A 21,474-nucleotide genomic window follows, 5' to 3' on the forward strand; every position below is an offset into this window, starting at 1 on the left:
GGTGCAGTACCACTTGTAACCAGTTGGAGCGCTATTCACAAAATATCTCTCTTTCAATTTATGTGGCGTTTGTGTTTTACACTTACTTGTTGGTGCGTGCCATGTTTGCGGAAGTTAACTCGATTACTCTGACATTTTAACGAAATGTAACAGCGTTCACGTTTTATAAATACATATGCAGATTATTTTGTAGCCCGTCATAAATTAATGATGACCTTACCAAAGGGACCGGACTCTTTGTGCTTCGACAAAGACGAATTTATGAAGGTAAGGAAGGGAGATTGTGTAATCAACTGAATATATTTTCCTGCATTCCGTTTTAAAACCAACTAACTTGACTTTATATAGTAACTTAACTTACATTTATATTTTTAATTGCTTAGCGAATATCTTTTATACTTTGTAAGGGTGTTTTAGGGATGTCACGAATGTTTTTTTTAAAGATTTCTTTATGTCTTCCAATTTCTTACTGCATGGTTCCCATGGCCTTGAAAAACCTGAAAATATAACTTTTTTTTTTTTTGTTTGTTTTTTTTTTTTTAAGTGATGTTCAGGCCTGGAAAAGTCATGGAAATTATTAAAAGTCATGTAAAAGTATGGAAATGTCTACAGATAGTATACGTGTTCTGATCTAAATAATAATAATTATTATTATAATAATTGGCCAGTTATTGCTCTTTGTGAGTGCTTGTGCAGATTCAAACTTGCCAAAAAGAAATCTAACATGATAACATAAGTCTGGCCTTTGAGGACTGCCAGTGTCATTCATTCAGCAGCAAATGTTACTAACTAATGATTTTCATATGGGGCACAAAGTGGTCTTTAAACTTTCCAATTTAAGGATTTGTGTCTGGCAACAAATGGAAATCCACCACAGAAATCTCTATTAAATTATTTGTAAACATACTTAAAGTGATAGTTCACCCAAAAATGAAAATTCTCATCATTTACTCACCCTCATGCCATCCCAGATATGTATGACTTACTTTCTTCTGTTGAACACAGATGAAGATTTTTAGAAGAATATCTCAGCTCTGTAGTTCCATACAATACAAGTGAATGGTAACCAAAACTTTGAATCTCCAAATATCACATAAAGGCAACATAAAGGCAGCATAAAAGTAATCCAGCTGACTCCAGTGGTTAAATCCATCTTCTTAAGCAATTCAGTTGGTTTTGGGTGAGAACAGACCAAAACATAACTCTAGGCACCATCATGATTTCAAGCTCGATTACACTTCCTAGCGCCATCTAGCACTTTACACAAGTGTCAAGCACTAGGAAGTGTAATCGAACTTGAAATCGTGATTGTTCTTGGAGACTGCAATGTCAAGATGTCCAGTGAAAACGGAGATATATTTTGGTTACCCAAAACCAACGGGATCGCTTTAGAAGACATGGATTAAACCACTGGAGTCTTATGAATTACCTTTTGCGGACTTTATTTACTTTTTGGTGCTTCAAAATTTTGGTCACCATTCACTTGCATTGTATGGATCTACAGAAGAAAATCTCCATTTGTGATCTGCAGAAAAAAAGAAAGAAAGTCATACACATCTGGGATGGCATGAGGGTGAGTAAATGATGAGAGAATTTTCATTTTTGGATGAAATATCCCTTTATCTATCAGTTACAAACAACTGGAAAAGTTTTTTAAAAAAGTCATGGAAATTGATTGGTCAAAAGTGTGGGAACCCTGTTACTGTGTTTGTATAGATTTGACAACTTTTTTCTCATTGAGGGAATTTAGATTTCACTAGATTTAGATATCAGATTTGTCTATATTTATCATGCAGGATGACTTCGACGTGGACACATTTGTGGCTGATTGTAGAAAGCGCGTCCAGCTGGAGGAGATGCGTGAAGATCTGGAGCAATATTACAGACTCCTCAAAACAGCAATGGTGGAGCTCATCAATAAAGACTATGCAGATTTCGTTAACCTATCCACCAACCTTGTGAGTCTTTGCTTTTTATTCACTCGTTATGTAGTGTTTTCAGCAGAATCAGTAGGTTTCCTGACAGAGAGAGTGTGATGTTATTTTAGCACTAGAACATCATGATTATGCCTCATACTGTAAACTTATCGGTTGCTCGGATGACAGAGAGGTATGTATCTGTTCTTTCAGGTTGGAATGGATAAATCCCTCAATCAGCTCTCTGTACCTCTTGGCCAGTTACGTGAAGAAGTGCTGGTAAGTGCGTACCATATATTAACATCAGTGCATATATTTGGATTTGCCATATTTTGTGAAATCAATAAGTATTTTCATCTCATGAATAGAGTCTGAGATCTTCTGTGAATGAAGCTATTGAAGCTATAGACACACGGTTATCCAAGCAAGATGACATACAAAAAAAGAAGGTAGGTCATGGTGCTGAAAGTAGTGATGTTTTTCTGTTGTAAAATACGTTGTTTTCTTTGTTTATGCTCACATTGTCAGCAAATTATGCAGTTTAATATCTCTGCAACATGCCAATGTGGTTTTTTTTGTTTTTTTGTAGATCTGTGTGTTAAGACTCATCCAAGTTGTTAGATCAGTGGAGAAGATTGAGAAAATTCTTCACCAAAACACCAAAGATACAACATCATTAGAGACCAGCAGGTATGTTCAAGGGATAGTTCACCCAAAAATGAAAATTCTCTTATCATTAACTTCCCTCATGCCATCCCAGATTTTTAGAAGAATATCTCAGCTCTGTAGGTCCTCACAATGCCAGTGAATCTCCAAAAAGGAGATTAAGTCAGCATTAAAGTAATCCATCAGACTCCAGTGGTTCAATCATTGTCTTAAGCAATTCGGTTGGTTTTGGGTGAGAACAGACCAAATTATAACTCTTTTTCACTGTACATCTTGATAGCAGTCTCGTTGGCGATCATAATTTCAAGCACGATTACACTTCCTATAGCGCCATGTAGCGCTATGTGCATGTGTCAAGCACTAGGAAGTGTAATCGAGCTTGAAATCATGATCGTGCCTAGAGACTGCAATGGCAAGATGTACAGTGAAAAAGGAGTTACATTTTGGTCTGTTCTCACCCAAAACCAACTGGACCGCTTCAGAAGACATTGATTAAACCACTGGAGTCTGATGGATTACTTTTATGCTGACTTTATCTCCTTTTTTACTCTTCAAAGGCTTGATCACCATTCACTTTTGCATTGTATGGGCCTACAGAGCTGAGATATTCTTCTAAAATGTCAGTTTGTGTTCTGCAGAAGAAAGAAAGTCACACATCTTAGTTGGCATGAGGGTGAGTAAATGATGAGAGAATTTTTATTTTTGGGTGAACTAACCCTTTCAGTACTCTGAAATCCTAGCTGCAAAAGTAAATGTGAAAGTTGCAAGTAAAATACCTCTTTTGAAATGACACAAATGGGTCTTTATGACTCTGGGTTTTATATGTGTATACACTCTATAGTTGCTTTTTAATACCTTTGTAATACCTATGTCTACTGTCACTCCACACCGTGCTTTGCATTACAAGTTAATATCTTACTCTTTGTTTCTCAGTCCCCTTTTGGCAGGTCAAATTCTAGAGCGAATTGCCACTGAGTTCAACCAGTTACAGTTTCATGCTGTCCAGAGCAAAGGAATGCCACTGCTTGATAAAGTGCGACCGGTAAGCTTGCAGTTTTTAATCAGGCCATAGTGTTTGAAGCCCACCTAGTACTAGGGATTTTGCATTAATTCGCATTCTTACAATTTAAATATACAATTGGACAAACTTGATTATGTTAGGCTATAAAGTGTAAAAAAACAAAAAAACAAAAAAAAAATTCTATGGACTTTATTCTGTTGGCTTGTGCTTATGTTTCTTAGGCCTACAGGATAAATGGATGTCTGCTTTCTGACTTACCTTTATTCTTGTGTTCCAGAGAATAGCTGGTATCACAGCTATGCTTCAGCAGTCCCTGGAAGGCCTGTTGATCCAAGGCCTCCAGACGTCAAATGTTGACATTGTGCGACATTGTCTCAGAACATATGCTACCATCGATAAAACCAGGGATGCAGAGGCACTGGTTGGACAAGTCTTAGTCAAACCATACATGGATGAGGTACATTTTACACATCACTTGAGAACAGCAATGCGGGCATATGTAATTTGTTTAACTCAAATATTTAGTGAGCCTTACAAATTAAATTTGAGCTTACAGGTACACTTGAAAACTAAATTCATGGAAGTGTTATTTGTCATGCTTGTCTGTCCCATCTTAACTGTACCTGTTGCTTTTTGTCAGGTTATAGTTGAACAGTTCATTAAATCCAACCCTAATGGTCTTAAGATGATGTACACAAAGTTGTTGGAGTTTGTGCCTCACCATTGCAGACTCCTACGGGAGGTGACTGGTGGGGCTATCTCTAGGTATGCCTGGCATTCACAGTGAACATTGACTGTTTTTTGCCATTGTTGTCATATTATACATAATATATTTTAATGAAAGCACCTTTTTGTTTGCCCAGTGATAAAGCCGACATTGTTCCAGGATACGACTTCCTGGTGAACTCCGTCTGGCCTGAAATCATTAGAGGTGTTGAGGAAAGAATCCCTTCCCTTTTCAGTCCAGGAAACCCAGCTGTTTTTTATGAGGTTAACATTGGAAAAAAGATGCACTCATGCTTCGACTGATGCTAATTCTGAAGGATATCTTTACACTTGTTACTAGTGTTCGCTTCAAAAAATATTTTTGTTCGTTTGTGCAGAGATACACTGTCAGCATGGATTTTGTGTGCAAGTTTGAGAGGCAGTGTGGTTCCCAGGCCAGTGTAAAGAGACTGCGAGCACATCCATGCTACCAGAGCTTTCACAACAAATGGAACCTGCCAGTGTACTTCCAGCTGAGGTGAGCATGATAAATACATGATTCAGGACAACTTGGACTCATGTAAATATAATACTCTCCGTGAGCCTGTGTTTCCTGCACTGTGAAATAATATATTGACCATAAGTGGTCAACACAACTATCTATTTTGTTGTTGACCTTGCTTATTGCGAGAGGTAATAGGTGAACCAATTTTTTCAAATAGGTGAACCGTTTATTTTGTTTATTGGATAAGCTATGAGTCAACTATGTTTTCTTTGGAATTTCCAGTGCAGCTTAGATTCTGTTATTTGTGCAATATATTTGAAAAGAGATAATTGCCCTGGAAGTGAATCGATCTGTGTTTACGGCCAGTGGACAGTCTTTACTCTGTGATGTTTGGTCATCTCCATTAGTTGGGTATAAAGTCCACTGTTTAGTTTAAGCCAGTTAAGCCTGTATACTGTTTGCCTTTTCTTGGAATTAAGCTCTTATAGTACACTTCAGAAGGATTGAACAGTAGCTCTTGTGTTGTTTTTTTAATATTAACATTTTTGGATTTTAAAAGATGTTATTTTTCTTGCTTTCAAAGCATTAAGACAAATAGCTAAAAACCAGCTCCTTTTTATAAACAAACTTGAGTTGCTTAAGGTTATAATTATATTTGTAATAAACTTTAAACTTTTAATATATAAAGGATTTTAATCAGCATTTGTTGTTTTGCAAATGTCAATTTCGTAAAAGTCTTTGTGAAGGCTTCATCTGTTTGTTCCCCCATACTTCCTGTGTATCAGCACACACTGAAGTCACATACAGCCCACTCATGGTACTGTTTACCTATGTTGTCATGAACTCTCTTAGCAGCCTGACCTTTTAGATTGCAAATCAAATGTTTAATGTTTTCTTTTACACAAAATATTTGTGTCATTACCTACACAGAGAGAAAATTATGTGAATATCTTCTTTGAATAGTCTTGTGTTCTCTAAAATTGCTAAAGGTTTTAAATCTGTGCTCTTTTGACACATTGAAATTAAGATGAAATGAAAGTTTTATGTCCAGTGCAGCACTTTTGTTTAAGAAATATTCCGGGTTCCGCTCAGTTAGCTCAGTTGACAGCATTTGTGGTATAATATTGATCACCACAAAAATGTGTTTAGACTTGTCTCCTTTTCTTAAAAAAAAAAACATAAATCTGGGTTACAGTGAGGCACTTACAATGGAAGTGAATGGGGCCAATCTGTAAACATTAAAATACTCATTGTTTCAAATATATATCTATAAGACGTAAACAAAATATTTGTTAACATGATTTTATTGTGATAAAATCACTTACTAACCTTTTCTGTGTTAAGTTATGACTTATTTTATAACTTCTTCGCAATGATGATGTATTGTCAACAAATGCTAAAATGACTCAAATAATACACTAGTTTTAACAGAAGAATTAATGTAAGTGCTTTTATAAAATTATAAGCTTCACATTTCCACCTTTAAACCCTCCAAAAATTGGCCCCATTCACTTCCATTGTAAGTGCCTCACTGCAACCAAATTTTTGCTTTTTTTTTTTTTTTTAAGAAAAGGAGGGATGAGTCAAAATTCATTTTGTGGTAATCAACATTATGCCACAGATGCTGTTGATTGAGCTTAAATTGTATTGAACCTGGAATATTCCTTTAACAACTTGACTTGAATCTACATGGCTATCTTTTGACGTGCTGGCCTTGGTGTGTTTTTTTAGGTTCAAAGAGATTGCTGGAAGGCTAGAAAATGCTATTGCAGATGGACTAGAAGCAGCGCCAGGTCAGTCAGTATGTATGGGTTAATGCAAGATGGCTGGCACACATAGAACAGCTTTAGGAAATGTTGACAGAGATGCCTGGTATTGCCATCTCTGGACATCTGTTGACATGCTTTTTAAGTGAATACTGTGCTTGTCACCCACTATTTATTTTCCTTAGACTAGATTAATTAAAAGAGAGCCATAACTGATAACCACTGACATATTATCTTTGTTTTTGTTGAACTCAGCGGGAAGCAGCTACCACCTCCAGGTTACTGAGGTGTTGTGGAGCTGTGTGTACAGGTGCTGGGCTGACCAGGTGTACCTGGCACCACTTGCTCATCGATTTTGGAAGCTGATGCTGCAGCTGCTCTCTAGATATGCCACTTTCCTTACAGAGGTAAAGCATTAATGGCAGAAAGAATATGATGAACTAGATTTGCATTTCTTGATGAAAATATCAGTGCTTGCAAGGCATCAAAAGAATACTTTAAAAGTCTAAAATACGTACATTTAGAGAAATAAATCACAGATGGTTACTTTTTGAATCCTGAATATTTTATATTCTTTGTATTAAGTGGTTCTGGCTGAATTTATTGCAGAAGTGAATGTCTTGGAGTTTAGGATAAACCTTGATCTGAATGTCTGAGGAATATCGATACAGTATTGCCTTGCAAGTGCTGTAATGAAAGGTTTGTTACTTTTTGTCTTTCAGGTCCTAACAAATACTTCATCTCCAGAAACTAGCAAAGATTCAGTAAGACCACTCCCAAGTTCCGCCTCTTCCACATCCAGCCGTACATCACAGGATGCAGACAGCGAGAGCGGTGGCCCCACCGCACTGTCTACCAAGCAACTCGTCTTCATTGCAGCCGATGTTGATAAATTACAAGAGCAGGTAATGTGGACATGGTCTAATTCAGTTGAATTTTGAGAATCTATGTCTCAATTGCATCCAGTGAGGAATGTTCTCATTCTGTTTCCAGATTCCAGATATCTCTGAGATGATCAGGGCAAAACTGGAGGCTATTGGATTCAAAAACTTTACTGTTGTTTCTGGTTTGTTATGGAGTTGTGAAGCCATTTCTGATGTTAATGAACATGGGTGCTTCATTTGAAAGTGTAATTTAGTTGTTGTTTACTCAGTACTTACTAAATATGTTTCCGGTTTTGTGCTCCAGAAGCTTTGCGGGACTCCAGGGCGTCACTGTCTAGCTGCATTCCCACACTGAACAGCAGAATGACTCGGCATCTAACAGAGAGGAGCATCCCCTTTCTGAAAAATGCTTCTGAAGTTCCACGACTTTATCGAAGGACCAATAAGGTCAAGTGCACTTTGCTCATATAATATTCAAATGTATTGCAGAATTAATCAATTAGTCAAGTTCTGAGACAGTAGTCTTTTATACAACGAAAGGCTGGAATGAAAAGGGTGAAAAGCCAGATTAGTTTACAATGCATAAAAGATTTGGATTTATTTTTTTTTAATTTTTTTTTTTTTTATATATAATTAACTTGTAGAAATAACAGATTTCTCAAACAGAAATACTCCCTTTAAAGTAAGGAAGGCTCAATTTTAACTCAGGCCTGAACACTTGGTTGCTCTCTTATTAATAGGAGGTGCCCACCAGAGCCTCAGCATATATGGACAATGCACTTCGGCCACTCCATCAGCTGGTCACTGACTCCAAAAATGTGGTGAAAGACTCCATCATCCAGGAGTGGCTCCGTGTCACACTCTCTGACTGCACCCATAGGTACTGTGGTTAAGCTTAACTTTATGTATTGAAATGTATTATTCTAGAATGTCTTGGTAAACTAGTTTATTTCTAGCACTTTTTATTTCTTAAAAGCTCCTCTGTGTTTAATAGATATTTTGAGACTATATCGGATGTGCTGGGCTCGGTGAGGAAGATGGAGGAAAGTCTGAAGAGACTGAAGCAAGCCAGGAAAACGGCCACCACCAGCAGTGTAGGTGTTAATGCTGGGCCATCAGATGACAGTAAGATCCGTCTACAGCTGGCGATGGATGTAGAATACCTTGGAGAGCAGGTATAACGTATAGTGATGGTGCTAATCAAATATAGTTCAAATACCTTCTAATTTAATAAGGTTTTTTTTTTTTATATATTTAGAGTTATAAAATTTTGTTTAATATTTGAGATTATGCAGCTAATTCTCATTGTTAAAGGAATATTCTGGGTTTAATACAAGTTAAGGTCAGTCGACAGCATCTGTAGCATAATGTTGATAACCACAAAAAATATTTTCGACAAATAATTCCTTATCGAGGTTACTGTGAGGCACTTACAATGGAAGTGAATGGGGCCAAAGTTTTGAGGGTTTAAAGGCAGAAATGCGAAGCTTATAATTTTATAAAAGCACTTACATTAATTCTTCTGTTAAAACTTGTGTTATTTGAGCTGTAAAGTTGATTAAATCATCATTTTTACAGTCATTTTAGGTTTTTAGGGTTTGTTGACATTTCATTCTCATGGCTACAAAGTTGTAAAATTGCATATATCTGTACACAGAAAAGGTTAGAAAGTGATTTTATTACACTAAAATCATGTTAACTTGGATATTGTTTACGTCTTGTGGCTATACTTTTGAAACTGAGTATTTTAATGTTTACAAATTGGCCTCATTCACTTCAATATTAAGTGCCTCACTGGAACCCAGAACAAGTCAAAATACATTTTTGTGGTAATCAATATTAAGCCACAAATGCTGTCAGTTGAGCATACCTTTTATTGAACCTGGAATATTATCTAAAGGAACTCATTAGATAAATAATTGTAACATGTTATGGGATCAAGATCATTTGGTTTCCACTTTGTTTCAATTTTACTTTTTTTTATACGTGTCAGATTTGCTTTATCATACTTAATTATGCTAATTTTCTTCCAGATTCAGAAGATGGGTCTCCAGCCGAGCGACATCACCATGTTCTCTTCTCTGCTGGAACTGGTACAGGAGGCAAGAGATCTTGCTTCAGTGGAGCAGACAGGGTCCTAAACCAGAATGGCCCTGAAGGGGCTAGATCAAAAGTAGGGTCCAAATTGTGTGCCATGGAGGTTCCAAACACCTTCAGCATGCATGTGCTCGGAAAGATGAAGAACGGATGAATGCTTCGCTCAGTATCTGCTCCACGGACCGATGGTTCTGTTGTTGATGTTCTTCCATTTCTAAGCCAAATCTTGCAACTGTTCTAACAGCAGTAACCTCTACGTGTTTGGAATAGGAGCACACTAAATGAATGATGTGATTTACTCTCTGAAAATATATTTATTATTGAACTATATGGGATGTTAAGGCTGGAAAAGTTAGATATTTCATGGTTTAAAATTTTTGGAGAAGAGTGTGGAATGAACCAGTCATACTGTAAGCACTGACATATAAAATGCTATAAGCTGTTGTGTATTGTCTAACGTGGTTACATCAAATAATGTCAGTTGACAACCTGAGTTGTGTCTATCTGAAATTGCTTTTTCAGGGCTCTGGTGAACCCTGTCAAATAGCATCAACTGTGCAAACACTAAAGAGGTTCAATGCTTAAATTACCTCTATTTAGTTTTTTTTTTTTTACAAATATCAAAATGGGTGTTGGAGTTTACTTGTTTCAGTTGCTAAGAGTGGGATTACTAAAATGTCAAATCTGGCTTTAACAATAAAAAGTTTGGATACATTTGTGTGTTTCAGGGTTAATATGTTACAAAAATTGCCTTGTAAAACATTAAGGAGAGGTCAGTGACCACCCAGCTGGAAGTGTGTGTTAAAGCTCTCTGTTATCTTAGTAAGATAACTAAGATTTGTGGTGTGTTTAGTGGGTGTCATTAAAAAAATATTCAGGGTTAAAGACAAGTTAAGCATCGACAGCATGTGTGGCATAATGTAGATTACCACAAAAAATAATTTCATATATATATATATATATATATATATATACATACAGTTGAAGTCAGAAGTTTACATACAATTAAGTTGAAGTCATTAAAACTAATTTTTTAACCAATGCACAGATTTAATATTTGCAAAATAATGTTTTGCAAGTCATTTAGGACATCTACTATGTGCATGACACAAGTAATTTTTCCAACAACTGTTTACAGACAGATTGTTTCAATTTTATATCACAATTCCAGTGGGTCCGAAGTTTACATGCACTAAGTTAATTGTGCTTTTAAGCAGCTTGAAAAATTCCAGAAAATGATGTCAAGCCTTTATACAGTTAGCCAATCAGCTTCTGATAGGAGGTGTACTGAATTGGAGGTGTACCTGTGGATGTATTTTAAGGCCTACCTTAAAACTCAATGCCTCTTTGCTTGATATCATGGGAAAATCAAAAGAAATCAGCCAAGACCTCAGAAAAAAAAAAAAACTGGACCTCCACAAGTCTGGTTCATCCTTGGGAGCAATTTCCAAATGCCTGAAGGTACCACGTTCATCTGTACAAACAATAGTATGCAAGTATAAACACCATGGGACCACGCAGCCAACATACCACTCAGGAAGGAGATGCATTCCGTCTCCTAGAGATGAACGTGTTTTGGTTTGAAAAGTGCAAATCATTCCCAGAATAGCATAGGACCTTGTGAAGATGCTGGAGGAAGCAGGTAGACAAGTATCTATATTCACAGTAAAACAAGTCCTATATTGACATAACCTGAAATGCTGCTCAGCAAGGAAGAAGCCACTGCTCCAAAACTGCTATATAAAAGCCAGACTACAGTTTGCAAGTGCACATGGGGACAAAGATCTTACTTTTTGGAGAAATTCCCTCTGGTCTGATAAAACAAAAATTGAACTGTATGGCCATAATGACCAATGTTATGTTTGGAGGAAAAAGGGTGAGGCTGGGGTGGGGGGTGCTTTGCTGCAGGAGAGACTGGTGCACTTCACAAAATAGATGGTATTATGAGGAAGGAAAATTATGTGGATATATTGAAGCAACATCTCAAGACATCAGCCAGGAAGTTAAAGCTCGGTCACAAATGGGTCTTCCAAATGGACATTTACCCCAAGCATACCTCCAAAGTTGTGGCAAAATGGCTTAAGGACAACAAAGTCAAGATACTGGAGTGGCCATCACAAACCTCAGTCCGATAGAACATTTGTGGGCAGAATTGAAAAAGCGTGTGCGAGCAAGGAGGCCTACAAACCTGACTCCGTTACACCAATTCTGTCTGGAGGAATGGGCCAAAATTCCATCAACATATTGTGAGAAGCTTGTGGAAGGCTACCTAAAATGTTTTGACCCAAGTACAAACAATTTAAAGGCAATGCAACCAAATACTAACAAAGTGAATGTAAACTTCTGACCCACTGGGAATGTGAAATAAATCATTCTCTCTACTGTTATTCTGACATTTCAAATTCTTAAAATAAAGTAGTGATCCTAACTGACCTTAGACAGGGAATGTTTTCTATGATTCAATGTCAGGAATTGTTAAAAACTGAGTTTAAATGTATTTGGCTAATGTGTATTTAAACTTCTGAATTCAACTGTATATATATATATATATATATATATATATATATATATATATATATATATATATATATTTAAAAAAGGAAAAATCGAGGTTACAGTGAGGCACTTACAAAGTGAATGTGACCAATATTTGTAGGGTTTAAAGGCAGAAATGTGAAGCTTATAATTTTTTCAAAGCACTAATATTCATTCTGTTAAAACTCATGTATTATTTGAGTTATAAAGATGATTAAATCTTTGTTTACCAGGATTACAAGGTTTATGCCATTATGTCGTCATGGCAAAGAAGTTGTAAAATTGGCTATAACTTTACACAGAAAAGGTTAGTAAGCGATTTTATCACACTAAAATCATGTTAACACACATATTGTTTATGTCTTGTGGCTGTACTGCTGAAACAGTAAATATTTAAACTATTACGGATTGACCCCATTCACTTCAACATTATGCCACAAATACTGTCGATTGAGGTTAACGTGTATTGAACCTGGAATATTCCTTAAGTAAAAGTTAAAGGCCTATGTGCATAGGTGATCCACTACTTAATATGAGTGTGTTTAGGTTTTTTAATATTTGTCATTACATATTTCATGCAACTGTTTTATTAACAGAATTGTAGATCATTAAATTTTTGTTGAATTATTTTGAACATATTTTACATTTTTGGTTAAAAATTAGCCATTTTGGCACCCCACTGCATCCTGTTGCTTTTCATAAATATACAAATATTTGTGTCATCAGTCCAGAAATGGAGTTTTATTATAATATGTCATGAAATTAATATTATAAATACACCATAGGACTTGTGCAATTAACCCTTAAATGCATATCTCGGGTCTTTAGTGACCTGGGACCTCATTCCACCTCCTTTGCCTCATACATTTTTTGGAGTTATGCCCCACTTCTTGAGTATTCATCATCCTTTCTCTTATGTAGGGGTGTAGATTCTGGGAGGGAGATAACCTCCCAATAATCAACACAAGCAAATACAATCCCTCCATTATTTATACCATGATCAATGAAAACATTACAAGACAGATGAGTGCCATATTCATACAAATTACTACTATATCATGTCGATTTCCTGCCCAAAGGTGGTGAATTTTTATTATCCCATATGCACATACACACATATTATACATCCTATTCCTTACTCAAGGTGATGCTGTTGTTTCAGTGATTGACTTGATTTACATTTAACACTGCAATTTCACAAAGAACCAACATGGAAGTAAATACAATTTGTTAATCCATTTTTTATAGATATAAGTGCCGGGTTGCTAAAAACCTGAGGTATGTAATAATGTTTGGCAAAACGCTCATGCATTTAAGGGTGACTTGATGCTATCCATAATTTAAATATAACACTCATACGGAAGCATTAAAAACATTATTTGTGTTATACTTTTAAGACACAATCAACAATATGTTTTAGGTTGCTGGACTGATGATTTTTCCGAGCATGAGAATGGCATTGGAATTTCCTTCCACAATTGCAAAGAAGAATGGCCGGTTGACCGTGACTTTGTAAGGAACCCTTCCATCCTGAGTTCTGTTCTGAACCTCAGATCCTCCCTCTGTTATCTCAAGCACAACCTTGTTGAATACCTGTGAAATATAAAGATGTATACATGTTACAGATTACTATGCTCATTAGTTGTACAGTAAAAGATAATTTCCCCTTTTTGACCATGCTGATTACATATAAATAGGTCAAAACTGGTCAAAGTTACATCCCACTGGTTCTACAGTTTCTCTTTATTGATTTCAACTGGTTTCAACTCCTGCTCCAAATAGAATTGTACCATATCAACAGTGAAGTTCTCCTTGTTGCTGAGTCTCCTGAAGTTGGCGTCAGAGCCCATAAGGTATTTCTCTACTGCCATTTCAGATAGCACTGATCTCAGGTCTGTCACTGCAGTCAGCGAAAATTTTGGCAAAGATAATTCCAGATATCTGCCAAGATATCAACACAATAGTAGGGTTTATGAAGACCCTTTTTTTCTAATTTTCTATCCACAATTATTATATAGGAACTTTTCCCCCTGATCTGTTAAGACTAAGTCCATGTTCAACTAAACATTGGACTGCTGTTTAGGGATTTTTGTTTGAAATCAAGTCTTTAATATGTCATGACTTTATGTATTTTTTTTATTTTCCGGATTCTTATATATATTCTAATTATTATTCTCAGGTACTACCATTTTTGATTCATCTTTAAAATAATTGTATTTACCACTTTTATTTGTGCACTTTCCATCAGGAGACTTACTGTAGACCAAACATGTACATGTGCTACTTACTTCTCTTTTAGATGTTTATGCCATGTTGAAATGACTTGTGTTAAATGTTGCTTCTCAAAGTCCTGCAGGCTTGCTCCTTCATGAGGCAGCACTAGCAGCATATAGGTCCTCTTACTAAGGCCAAGTCTGACTATGGAGCACTTCCTGCCAGCATCATTGAAGTACATGTAGTCACCAGTATGCATCATAAAGGGTACTTTGACACTGGATTTCTCATCAATCCAGAACTCATGCTCAGTGGTTGCTTCAGGCTGGAACACAGTTTTCCAGTTACCTGAAAAAAAGTTACAAACCAGATAATTCAATAAGCCACAATAAAATTCACTAGAAGAATTCCAAGATTCTTAATTAAGTTTATATATTTATATTAAACTTGATATATTTTAACTGAATGCAACAATATAAAATAAGGCAGGCAAAGTTTGAATTTTTTAGATCATGTAAATTTTGGTTAGTGTAAAATGATTTACAGAAATACTCAAACCAGCCCATCTGGCACAAACAATCATGCCACAGTCAAAATCACTGAGATCAAATTCCCCATTCTGCTGGTTGATGTGAACATTAACTGAAGCTCCTGACCTGTATCTGCATGATTTTATGCATTGCACTGCTGTCACATGATTGGCTGATTAGATAATTTCCTTAATAAGTAGGTGTACAGGTCTTCCTAATAAAGTACTCAGTCAGTGTATGCCTCTGTTGAATCCATCAGTATGTGTGGAATAAATAGCAGAATTCCTGTTAAAAAACTACTCCCAGAAAGGAAAGATCCACCGTTTAGAGAATCGCAGCAAACAAAGCAAGCCAAACAATAGGCTTGTTTGAGATTAGCAAATTTTGCACAGAACCGATCACCTGTGATCACCAGCAGGTGCATGCTGGTTAGAAATCTGTCCTATTTGCTGTGATGTCATGGCGACATATGTCAAAAATACTCCAGCAAGAGTCACCACAGTTGCTTTTTCTCATCTAAAATATCTAAAGTCTTTATTAAACTAAAAATGCATGAAAAAGACAGCTTTTAGGGGGAGATTAATTAACAGGTACTTTGGGTGACTATATTATATTTATTTTCATTTAAAAGCAACAGAATTTAAAATACATCCACTTTATCAGCAACAAAGCACATGAATGCAAATCATGCAATTTGTGCCTTTGATCTTGTAGGTGGTTGGTCCACTACAAAAAGTGAGAAATGTCTAACTTGACAGCACTTATTTCACTCCTTCCCTGACTGCAGCTGCCTACAAATGTCTACTTTCAAGGTGAGGCTTTTGGCATCTCAAACAGTCGTGATGCAATGTGAATGACGCAATCTAGTTGGTCCCCTATTCTCTCAATCTACTTGTTTATTTGCAAATATCTGAATATTTTGCTGTATAATAACATTCAAATAGATTGTTTCTATGCTTATAAGCAACAAACTTAAGTCAGTAGTTTCATAACTGGGAAGTGTCTGGATATTCTTCAGCTGGACTGCAGTCAAAATGCGTTTCCAATCAAATTTACCTGCACAAAACGAAAACACTACTTACATATTACATCAGAGGGTGTGGTAACGTAAAATTCTCCATCTTTTAGTGAATTTTAAAAACATTGATGGATAATTCAAATGTTTTCCATCCCTTTAACAGTCAGGGTTTTTCCTTCATTGAAAATGTTTTGGCAGCTCCCAAAACTTCATTTGGGGCACCAAAGCAAATTTAATGATATTCATCTCGCATTTAGCACATTGTAAGTGCTATATTTTTCTCATCTGAAACGTGCAAGTGAAGACGTGTTTCACATGAGTATTGCATGAGCCACATAGTGATTAGAAAACAGGAGAGAGACGAGAGCAATAGGGGATTTGAGGAAAGAGATCAGATATTCCAAGTGCATTCCAATGGAATTCCAATGCAAGGCGACAGTGTTTGTTGTGCTTCACACTGCAATGTCAGAATAAGCATAAAAACATACAGTAACAATATTTAACAATGGATTACTATAGCGTAACCTCATCACATAATTAATTACTTAGTTGTATCCGGATAACGAAAATGCATTTGCATTTACACCTTCTTTGAATGTGGTTTTAGTGGTCCGATCACGATCTGATCACAATGCGTTTTGCGTCACACCTGTCATTTATTGTGATCAAGTGCTTTCCAATAATGATCCTATCACTGAAAATACAATTTAATGCAAGGTGTAAATGGGCCCTTTGTCTTTTTGTTGTACGATTTTCAGATACTTTTATGAAGGATTTTATAAAATCCCTATGGAAGAAATAAATGTGAAAAATACTTCCGGAATCTAAGACTGCTGAAAGACGGGTCTGATCCCATGAGAACCAGAAAGTATTGCATTCACATTAACAATCAGGAGCACGATTCGGAGATTGCACTTTCACTCTAAGATTACATTTATATTCCAGTGACAGTTAGGTTTGGGGTTGGGGTTAATAAAATATGCATTCCTATTGACTGTATTGTACCATTTACAATTAACAGCTTACTATAAAGCTTGCTTTTGGTGCACATATTCAACAACATTTCCAGCTTCGGCCACTGGGGGCCAGTGGTTCGAATTTCGGTAAGCACAGACTGATTTCAGCATCTGAACTTTCCACCTACTGTCGTCAAATTTATAGTGAGCACTCACCTTTGAAATGCACTGAACTACCAAACAGCAGGTTAGTCTTCGAAGTGACACCGTTAAACAGGTTCTTAACCTTGCTGTCTGATGTTTTCTGAATGAAGCTGTTCACCTGGACCTCAGCTTCCTTGTGTTGTGAGAAGTCCACCGCACGGACAAAAGAATCGTCTGAGAAGTCTTGTGTTCCTCTTAGAAAATCTTTGGAAAGGTCAGCATCGCTGTTAATGAATGTCCACACAAGGGTTCTGAACTCATTTCGCGATTCGTCTACGTGTGAACTGATGGCCTGGAGTGTACGCAACACTGTGTGTCCATCCATAAAGTATGCACAGTCTGGCTTTTCAGACTCCAAGCTGAGTCCTAACAGCTGTTGGTAGGAAATGGCAGTCTTTTTGGATGCTCCCAGATAGAGTGTCACCAAGGCACCAAAGGCATTTAACGGTGATAGAAGTATGTTAGCATGCTTCTTTGTACGACTTAGTGCCTGGTACATGCGTATTCCAAGGGAGTTTTGCAGTTCTGCTAATACAGCAGTCCGTTGGGTGAGGTTTCTCAGGTTCTCTATGGTGCTGTCGGGTCGTGGGTCTGGTTCAATGCTGTCTTGAAGAGGAGTCAGTGGATGGACAGTTTCTAAGGGCTTGTGGTCCTCATTCTGGATAACCTCACAGCTAATGTTTTCTGCACTAAAGAGGTTAAAGGGGTGGACGTATACACGATTGGCCATTCCCATTGCAAAGCAGAAGACCGTTAAAAGAGTGAGGAACATCTCGTTCATCTTCATTTATTGGGAAAATCTCAAGGTGGACCTATAAGATATTGATAACATTTGATTATTTGAAAAAAAAAAAAAAAAATGTCATGTCTAAATGCTGTTGCATGAGAAAACTATAACCAAACCTCCTGGACATTTCATGGAAGCATAATGGATTTTATTTGTTACAGTATGTTTAATCATGAACTTTATTTATCTTGTAAAACAAAGAATCTTCTTGCATTTTAGACCCAGTAGTGTGCAGCCTGCTATGACTGACTGATCTCTGGACTTCCACCCAATTTTTCACAGAATTAATTGTGCAATTATTGCATGAGGCCTCTTCACTACTGATTTGCATATGAGGGCAATAACCCTACTGAACCAGAGAGCAGAGAACATGTGGAGCAAAGTGTAAAATGATTACAATACTTTCCAGTACATCGTCATGTCAAAACATACTGAAAATACATCATATTAAATAGTTCATAAAGGCCCTTTGTACAGTGTGCGTGTGTGTGTGTGTGTGTGTGTGTGTGTGTGTGTGTGTGTGTGTGTGTGTATATATATGTGTATATATATATATATATATATATATATATATATATATATATATATATATATATATACAGTACTGTGTAAAAGTTTTTGGCACTTGTGAAAAATGTTGCATAGTGAGGATGTCTTCAAAAATAATGCCATAAATCATTTTCATTTATCAATTAACGTCATACAAAGCTCAGTTAGCTTAAAAAAGCTACATTAATATTTGGTGTGACCACCTTTGCCTTCAAAACAGCACCAATTCTCCTAGGTACACCTGGACACAGGTTGTCTTGGTTGTTGGCAGATAGGATTTTCCAAGGTCTTGGAGAATTGGCCACTGTTCTTCTATCCATTTAGGCTGTCTCAATTGCTTCTGTCTCTTCATGTAATCCCAGACTCGATGTTCAGTGGGGAGCAATGTGGGGGCCATACCATCTGTTGCAGGGCTCCCTGTTCTTCTATTCTATTCTATTTGCAAAAGGAATGTTTAGAAGTCTACAATTTATATTCCAATTGACACACTAAAGCTGATAAATGATAAATGAAAATTATTTATGGCATTATTTTTGAAGACATCCTCACTATGCAACATTTTTCACAAGTGCTAAAAACTTTTGCACAGTACTATATGAATTACCGTAGCCTTTCTGTCAGCTCGAACCAGTCTGGCCATTTTCAGTTGACCTATCTCATCAACAGCCGTTTCCGTCCACAGAACTGCCCCTCACTGGATGTTTTTTGTTTTTGGACCTATTTGGAGTAAATTCTAGAGCAGCGCTACTCAACATGCGGCATTCGAGAGATATTTTGCGGCCCGCGTTATATCATCATCTGAAATAAATTTATCAGAAGCCTATAACATATGTAGGTATGAATTATGAGGTGTCCATTTCCATGAGGATTTACGCTAGTTCTCTAAATTGCTGAATCACGTTAAAGAGGGAATTCAACTGCAAGAGGATGTTACAAATAAATAATAATCATAATAAAAAAACAACACATAATATCTGATCATGACTGATGATGTTATAAGAGCGGCGGTCAGTCTGCGCGCGAGTTCATACACAGTACATGCACTCGCGTGCGATCTGTCGCGCTGGCAATCTCACTTGAGAGTTACTCAACACTGCACGAATCTATCCAGCCTCTTGAATAGCCCATCAGATGTACTGGTCATGACAATTTACTGGAAAAAATACCAGTTTTTCCTGCAGTTACGGTATTGAGAAGCCTTCACGTAAATGCTTTTTAGTGATCTACTTCGGCGCAAAACGCTAAGGGGGGTGAATGAATCTTTATGACTTGTCACTGAAGGACTTTTGGTGCTAATTTTGGATATCGCGCTTGTTTTTTGAACACATCTCTCGTGTATGTGATGTTGAACACGCATGGTGTTTGTTAGTTCATAAACACAGTGACAACAGAACTGATCTATATCAGAAAATCGTATGTTTAAAATACTTACTAAAAGGGATAGTTCACCCAAAAATGAAAATTATCTCATCATTTACTCGCCCTCATGCCATCGCAGAAGTATAGGACATTTTCTTCTGCAGAACACAAACGAATATTTTTAGAAGAATATCTCAGCTCTGTAAGTCCATTCAAGTGAATGGTGGCCAGATTTTTGAAGTGCCAAAAATCACATAAAGGCAGCATAAAAGTAATCCATATGACTCCAGTGGTTGAATCTGTCTTCAGAGGTTATATGATGGGTGTGGGTGAGAAACAGATCAATATTTAAGCAATATTTCTACTATAAATCTCCACTTTCACTTTCACATCTGTAAGTCATATGTGGCTCCTGCGATTTATAGTAAAAAAGCCAAGGACTTAAATATTGATCTGTCTCTCATCCACAGAGCTGAGATATTTTTTCTAAATAATCATTTGTCTTCAGCAGAAGAAAGTTAGACACATCTGGGATAGCATGAAGGTGAGTAAATGATGAGATAATTTTTAAATGATGAGATAATATGATGTATTTTTAGGTGAACTATCCCTTTAACTAACATTCCAACATTCTTACTATAAACATGTTAACTTATATATAATCATCAAAATTAAGAGTGTGGTCCTCGAGGGAACAGGGATCCAGCTTTGCAGCCTCTGACTTTTCTGAAGTTGAGTAGCCCTGCTCTAGAGACTCTTGTGCATGAAAATCCCAGGAGATCAGCAGTTACAGAAATACTCAAACCAGCCCATCTGGCACCAACAATCATACCATGGTCGAAATCAATGAGATCACATTTTTCCCCATTCTGATGGTTGATGTGAACATTAACTGAAGCTCCTGACATGGATCTTCATAATTTAGATAATTTATCAATATAAATCAAGATAATTTAAATGGGTATTAGGATTTTCAGCTAAATGTAAAGTGTAATACAACTACGAGGCTCAAAACAATTAATGAAACAAGAATGGAAAAGGCAATTTTCAAAAATATTGAACCAATGTGGTCAACAAATAATGTAAATAAAAATGTTTATACAACTTGCCCCAATACTATGACTCAAACTGACTGAAAAATAATTTAGTCCTGTTGTAAGAACACATTAAACATTTTCTTAAAAAGCTACCTTTGTAATATAGTTGACCCTCCCCTGAATGTGTGCCAGTGTGGTTTAATTATGTTCACATGCTTACCAAAGAGCCATAAAACTATGATGATAGTGACAATTTACTTTGGAGGGTAGGATCACAAACATTCATCTAATCTAAAAGGGTTTTGAACTAGGTGTTTGAAACCAACATACAAAACCACTGCTAGAGAAAAAACACATTTGTGCAGCTGGACTTTTGACAACTTCCCCTTGTGACAACTAGTCTCCCCTGTATGTATCCCACTGTCAAGCATAATTCAACTAAATAACATCCACAAGTATATAAGCTTAAAGTCTTAACAGGATAATTTATGATAATTCCTCAAACACAAACATAGTCATAGATAACACAAAATAATTAAAAAATAAATAGTGTGAAGAAGATAAAGAGATAGAGCTCTTATTTACCTTCAGATGCTTTGCTGATTCTAGAGCTGCACTGAGGCAGATTGGTCTGTCCTGTTTATTAATGGATGGCATGATGACTAGTCCCCTCAGTTACACATTAACACAGTATTGAGACACACATTTCCCCAATATTCTGATCC

The 21,474-nt window shown here is 36.6% G+C and overlaps 2 protein-coding genes across 2 annotated transcripts; one reads left to right on the forward strand and one right to left on the reverse strand.

The window, feature by feature from the left end:
* The first annotated feature begins 77 nt into the window (after positions 1-77).
* LOC127411806 (conserved oligomeric Golgi complex subunit 2-like) lies at positions 78-10,274 on the forward strand. Its single transcript, XM_051647597.1, has 18 exons — positions 78-267; positions 1,797-1,958; positions 2,130-2,195; positions 2,285-2,365; positions 2,506-2,606; positions 3,516-3,624; positions 3,881-4,060; positions 4,244-4,368; positions 4,467-4,593; positions 4,707-4,846; positions 6,545-6,606; positions 6,835-6,986; positions 7,302-7,484; positions 7,573-7,645; positions 7,768-7,910; positions 8,204-8,343; positions 8,458-8,638; positions 9,497-10,274. Exons 1-18 carry the CDS (start codon positions 208-210, stop codon positions 9,602-9,604), a joined length of 2,193 nt encoding a protein of 730 aa, XP_051503557.1. The 5' UTR covers positions 78-207; the 3' UTR covers positions 9,605-10,274.
* Positions 10,275-12,808: 2,534 nt separating this feature from the next.
* On the reverse strand, positions 12,809-21,412 carry agt (angiotensinogen). The gene is made up of 5 exons (XM_051647616.1): positions 21,335-21,412; positions 17,030-17,829; positions 14,384-14,657; positions 13,886-14,036; positions 12,809-13,688 (listed from the first exon to the last, which is right to left on the reverse strand). The coding sequence occupies exons 2-5, from the start codon at positions 17,802-17,804 to the stop codon at positions 13,512-13,514; spliced, it is 1,377 nt and encodes a 458-aa protein (XP_051503576.1). The 5' UTR covers positions 17,805-17,829; positions 21,335-21,412; the 3' UTR covers positions 12,809-13,511.
* Positions 21,413-21,474: the final 62 nt, after the last annotated feature.

This window comes from Myxocyprinus asiaticus, chromosome 21 (assembly GCF_019703515.2).
Source record: "Myxocyprinus asiaticus isolate MX2 ecotype Aquarium Trade chromosome 21, UBuf_Myxa_2, whole genome shotgun sequence".
NCBI lineage: Eukaryota > Metazoa > Chordata > Actinopteri > Cypriniformes > Catostomidae > Myxocyprinus > Myxocyprinus asiaticus.

Coding starts and splice junctions, on each gene's coding strand:
- LOC127411806 (XM_051647597.1), top strand. CDS start 208: ATGATGACCTTACCAAAGGGACCGGACTCTTTGTGCTTCGACAAAGAC. Junction 2,607..3,515: donor ACATCATTAGAGACCAGCAG/GTATGTTCAAGG, acceptor TTTGTTTCTCAG/TCCCCTTTTGGCAGGTCAAA. Junction 4,061..4,243: donor TCAAACCATACATGGATGAG/GTACATTTTACA, acceptor GCTTTTTGTCAG/GTTATAGTTGAACAGTTCAT.
- agt (XM_051647616.1), bottom strand. CDS start 17,804: ATGAAGATGAACGAGATGTTCCTCACTCTTTTAACGGTCTTCTGCTTT. Junction 14,037..14,383: donor CATAAACATCTAAAAGAGAA/GTAAGTAGCACA, acceptor ATATCTTGGCAG/ATATCTGGAATTATCTTTGC. Junction 13,689..13,885: donor AGAACTTCACTGTTGATATG/GTACAATTCTAT, acceptor TATATTTCACAG/GTATTCAACAAGGTTGTGCT.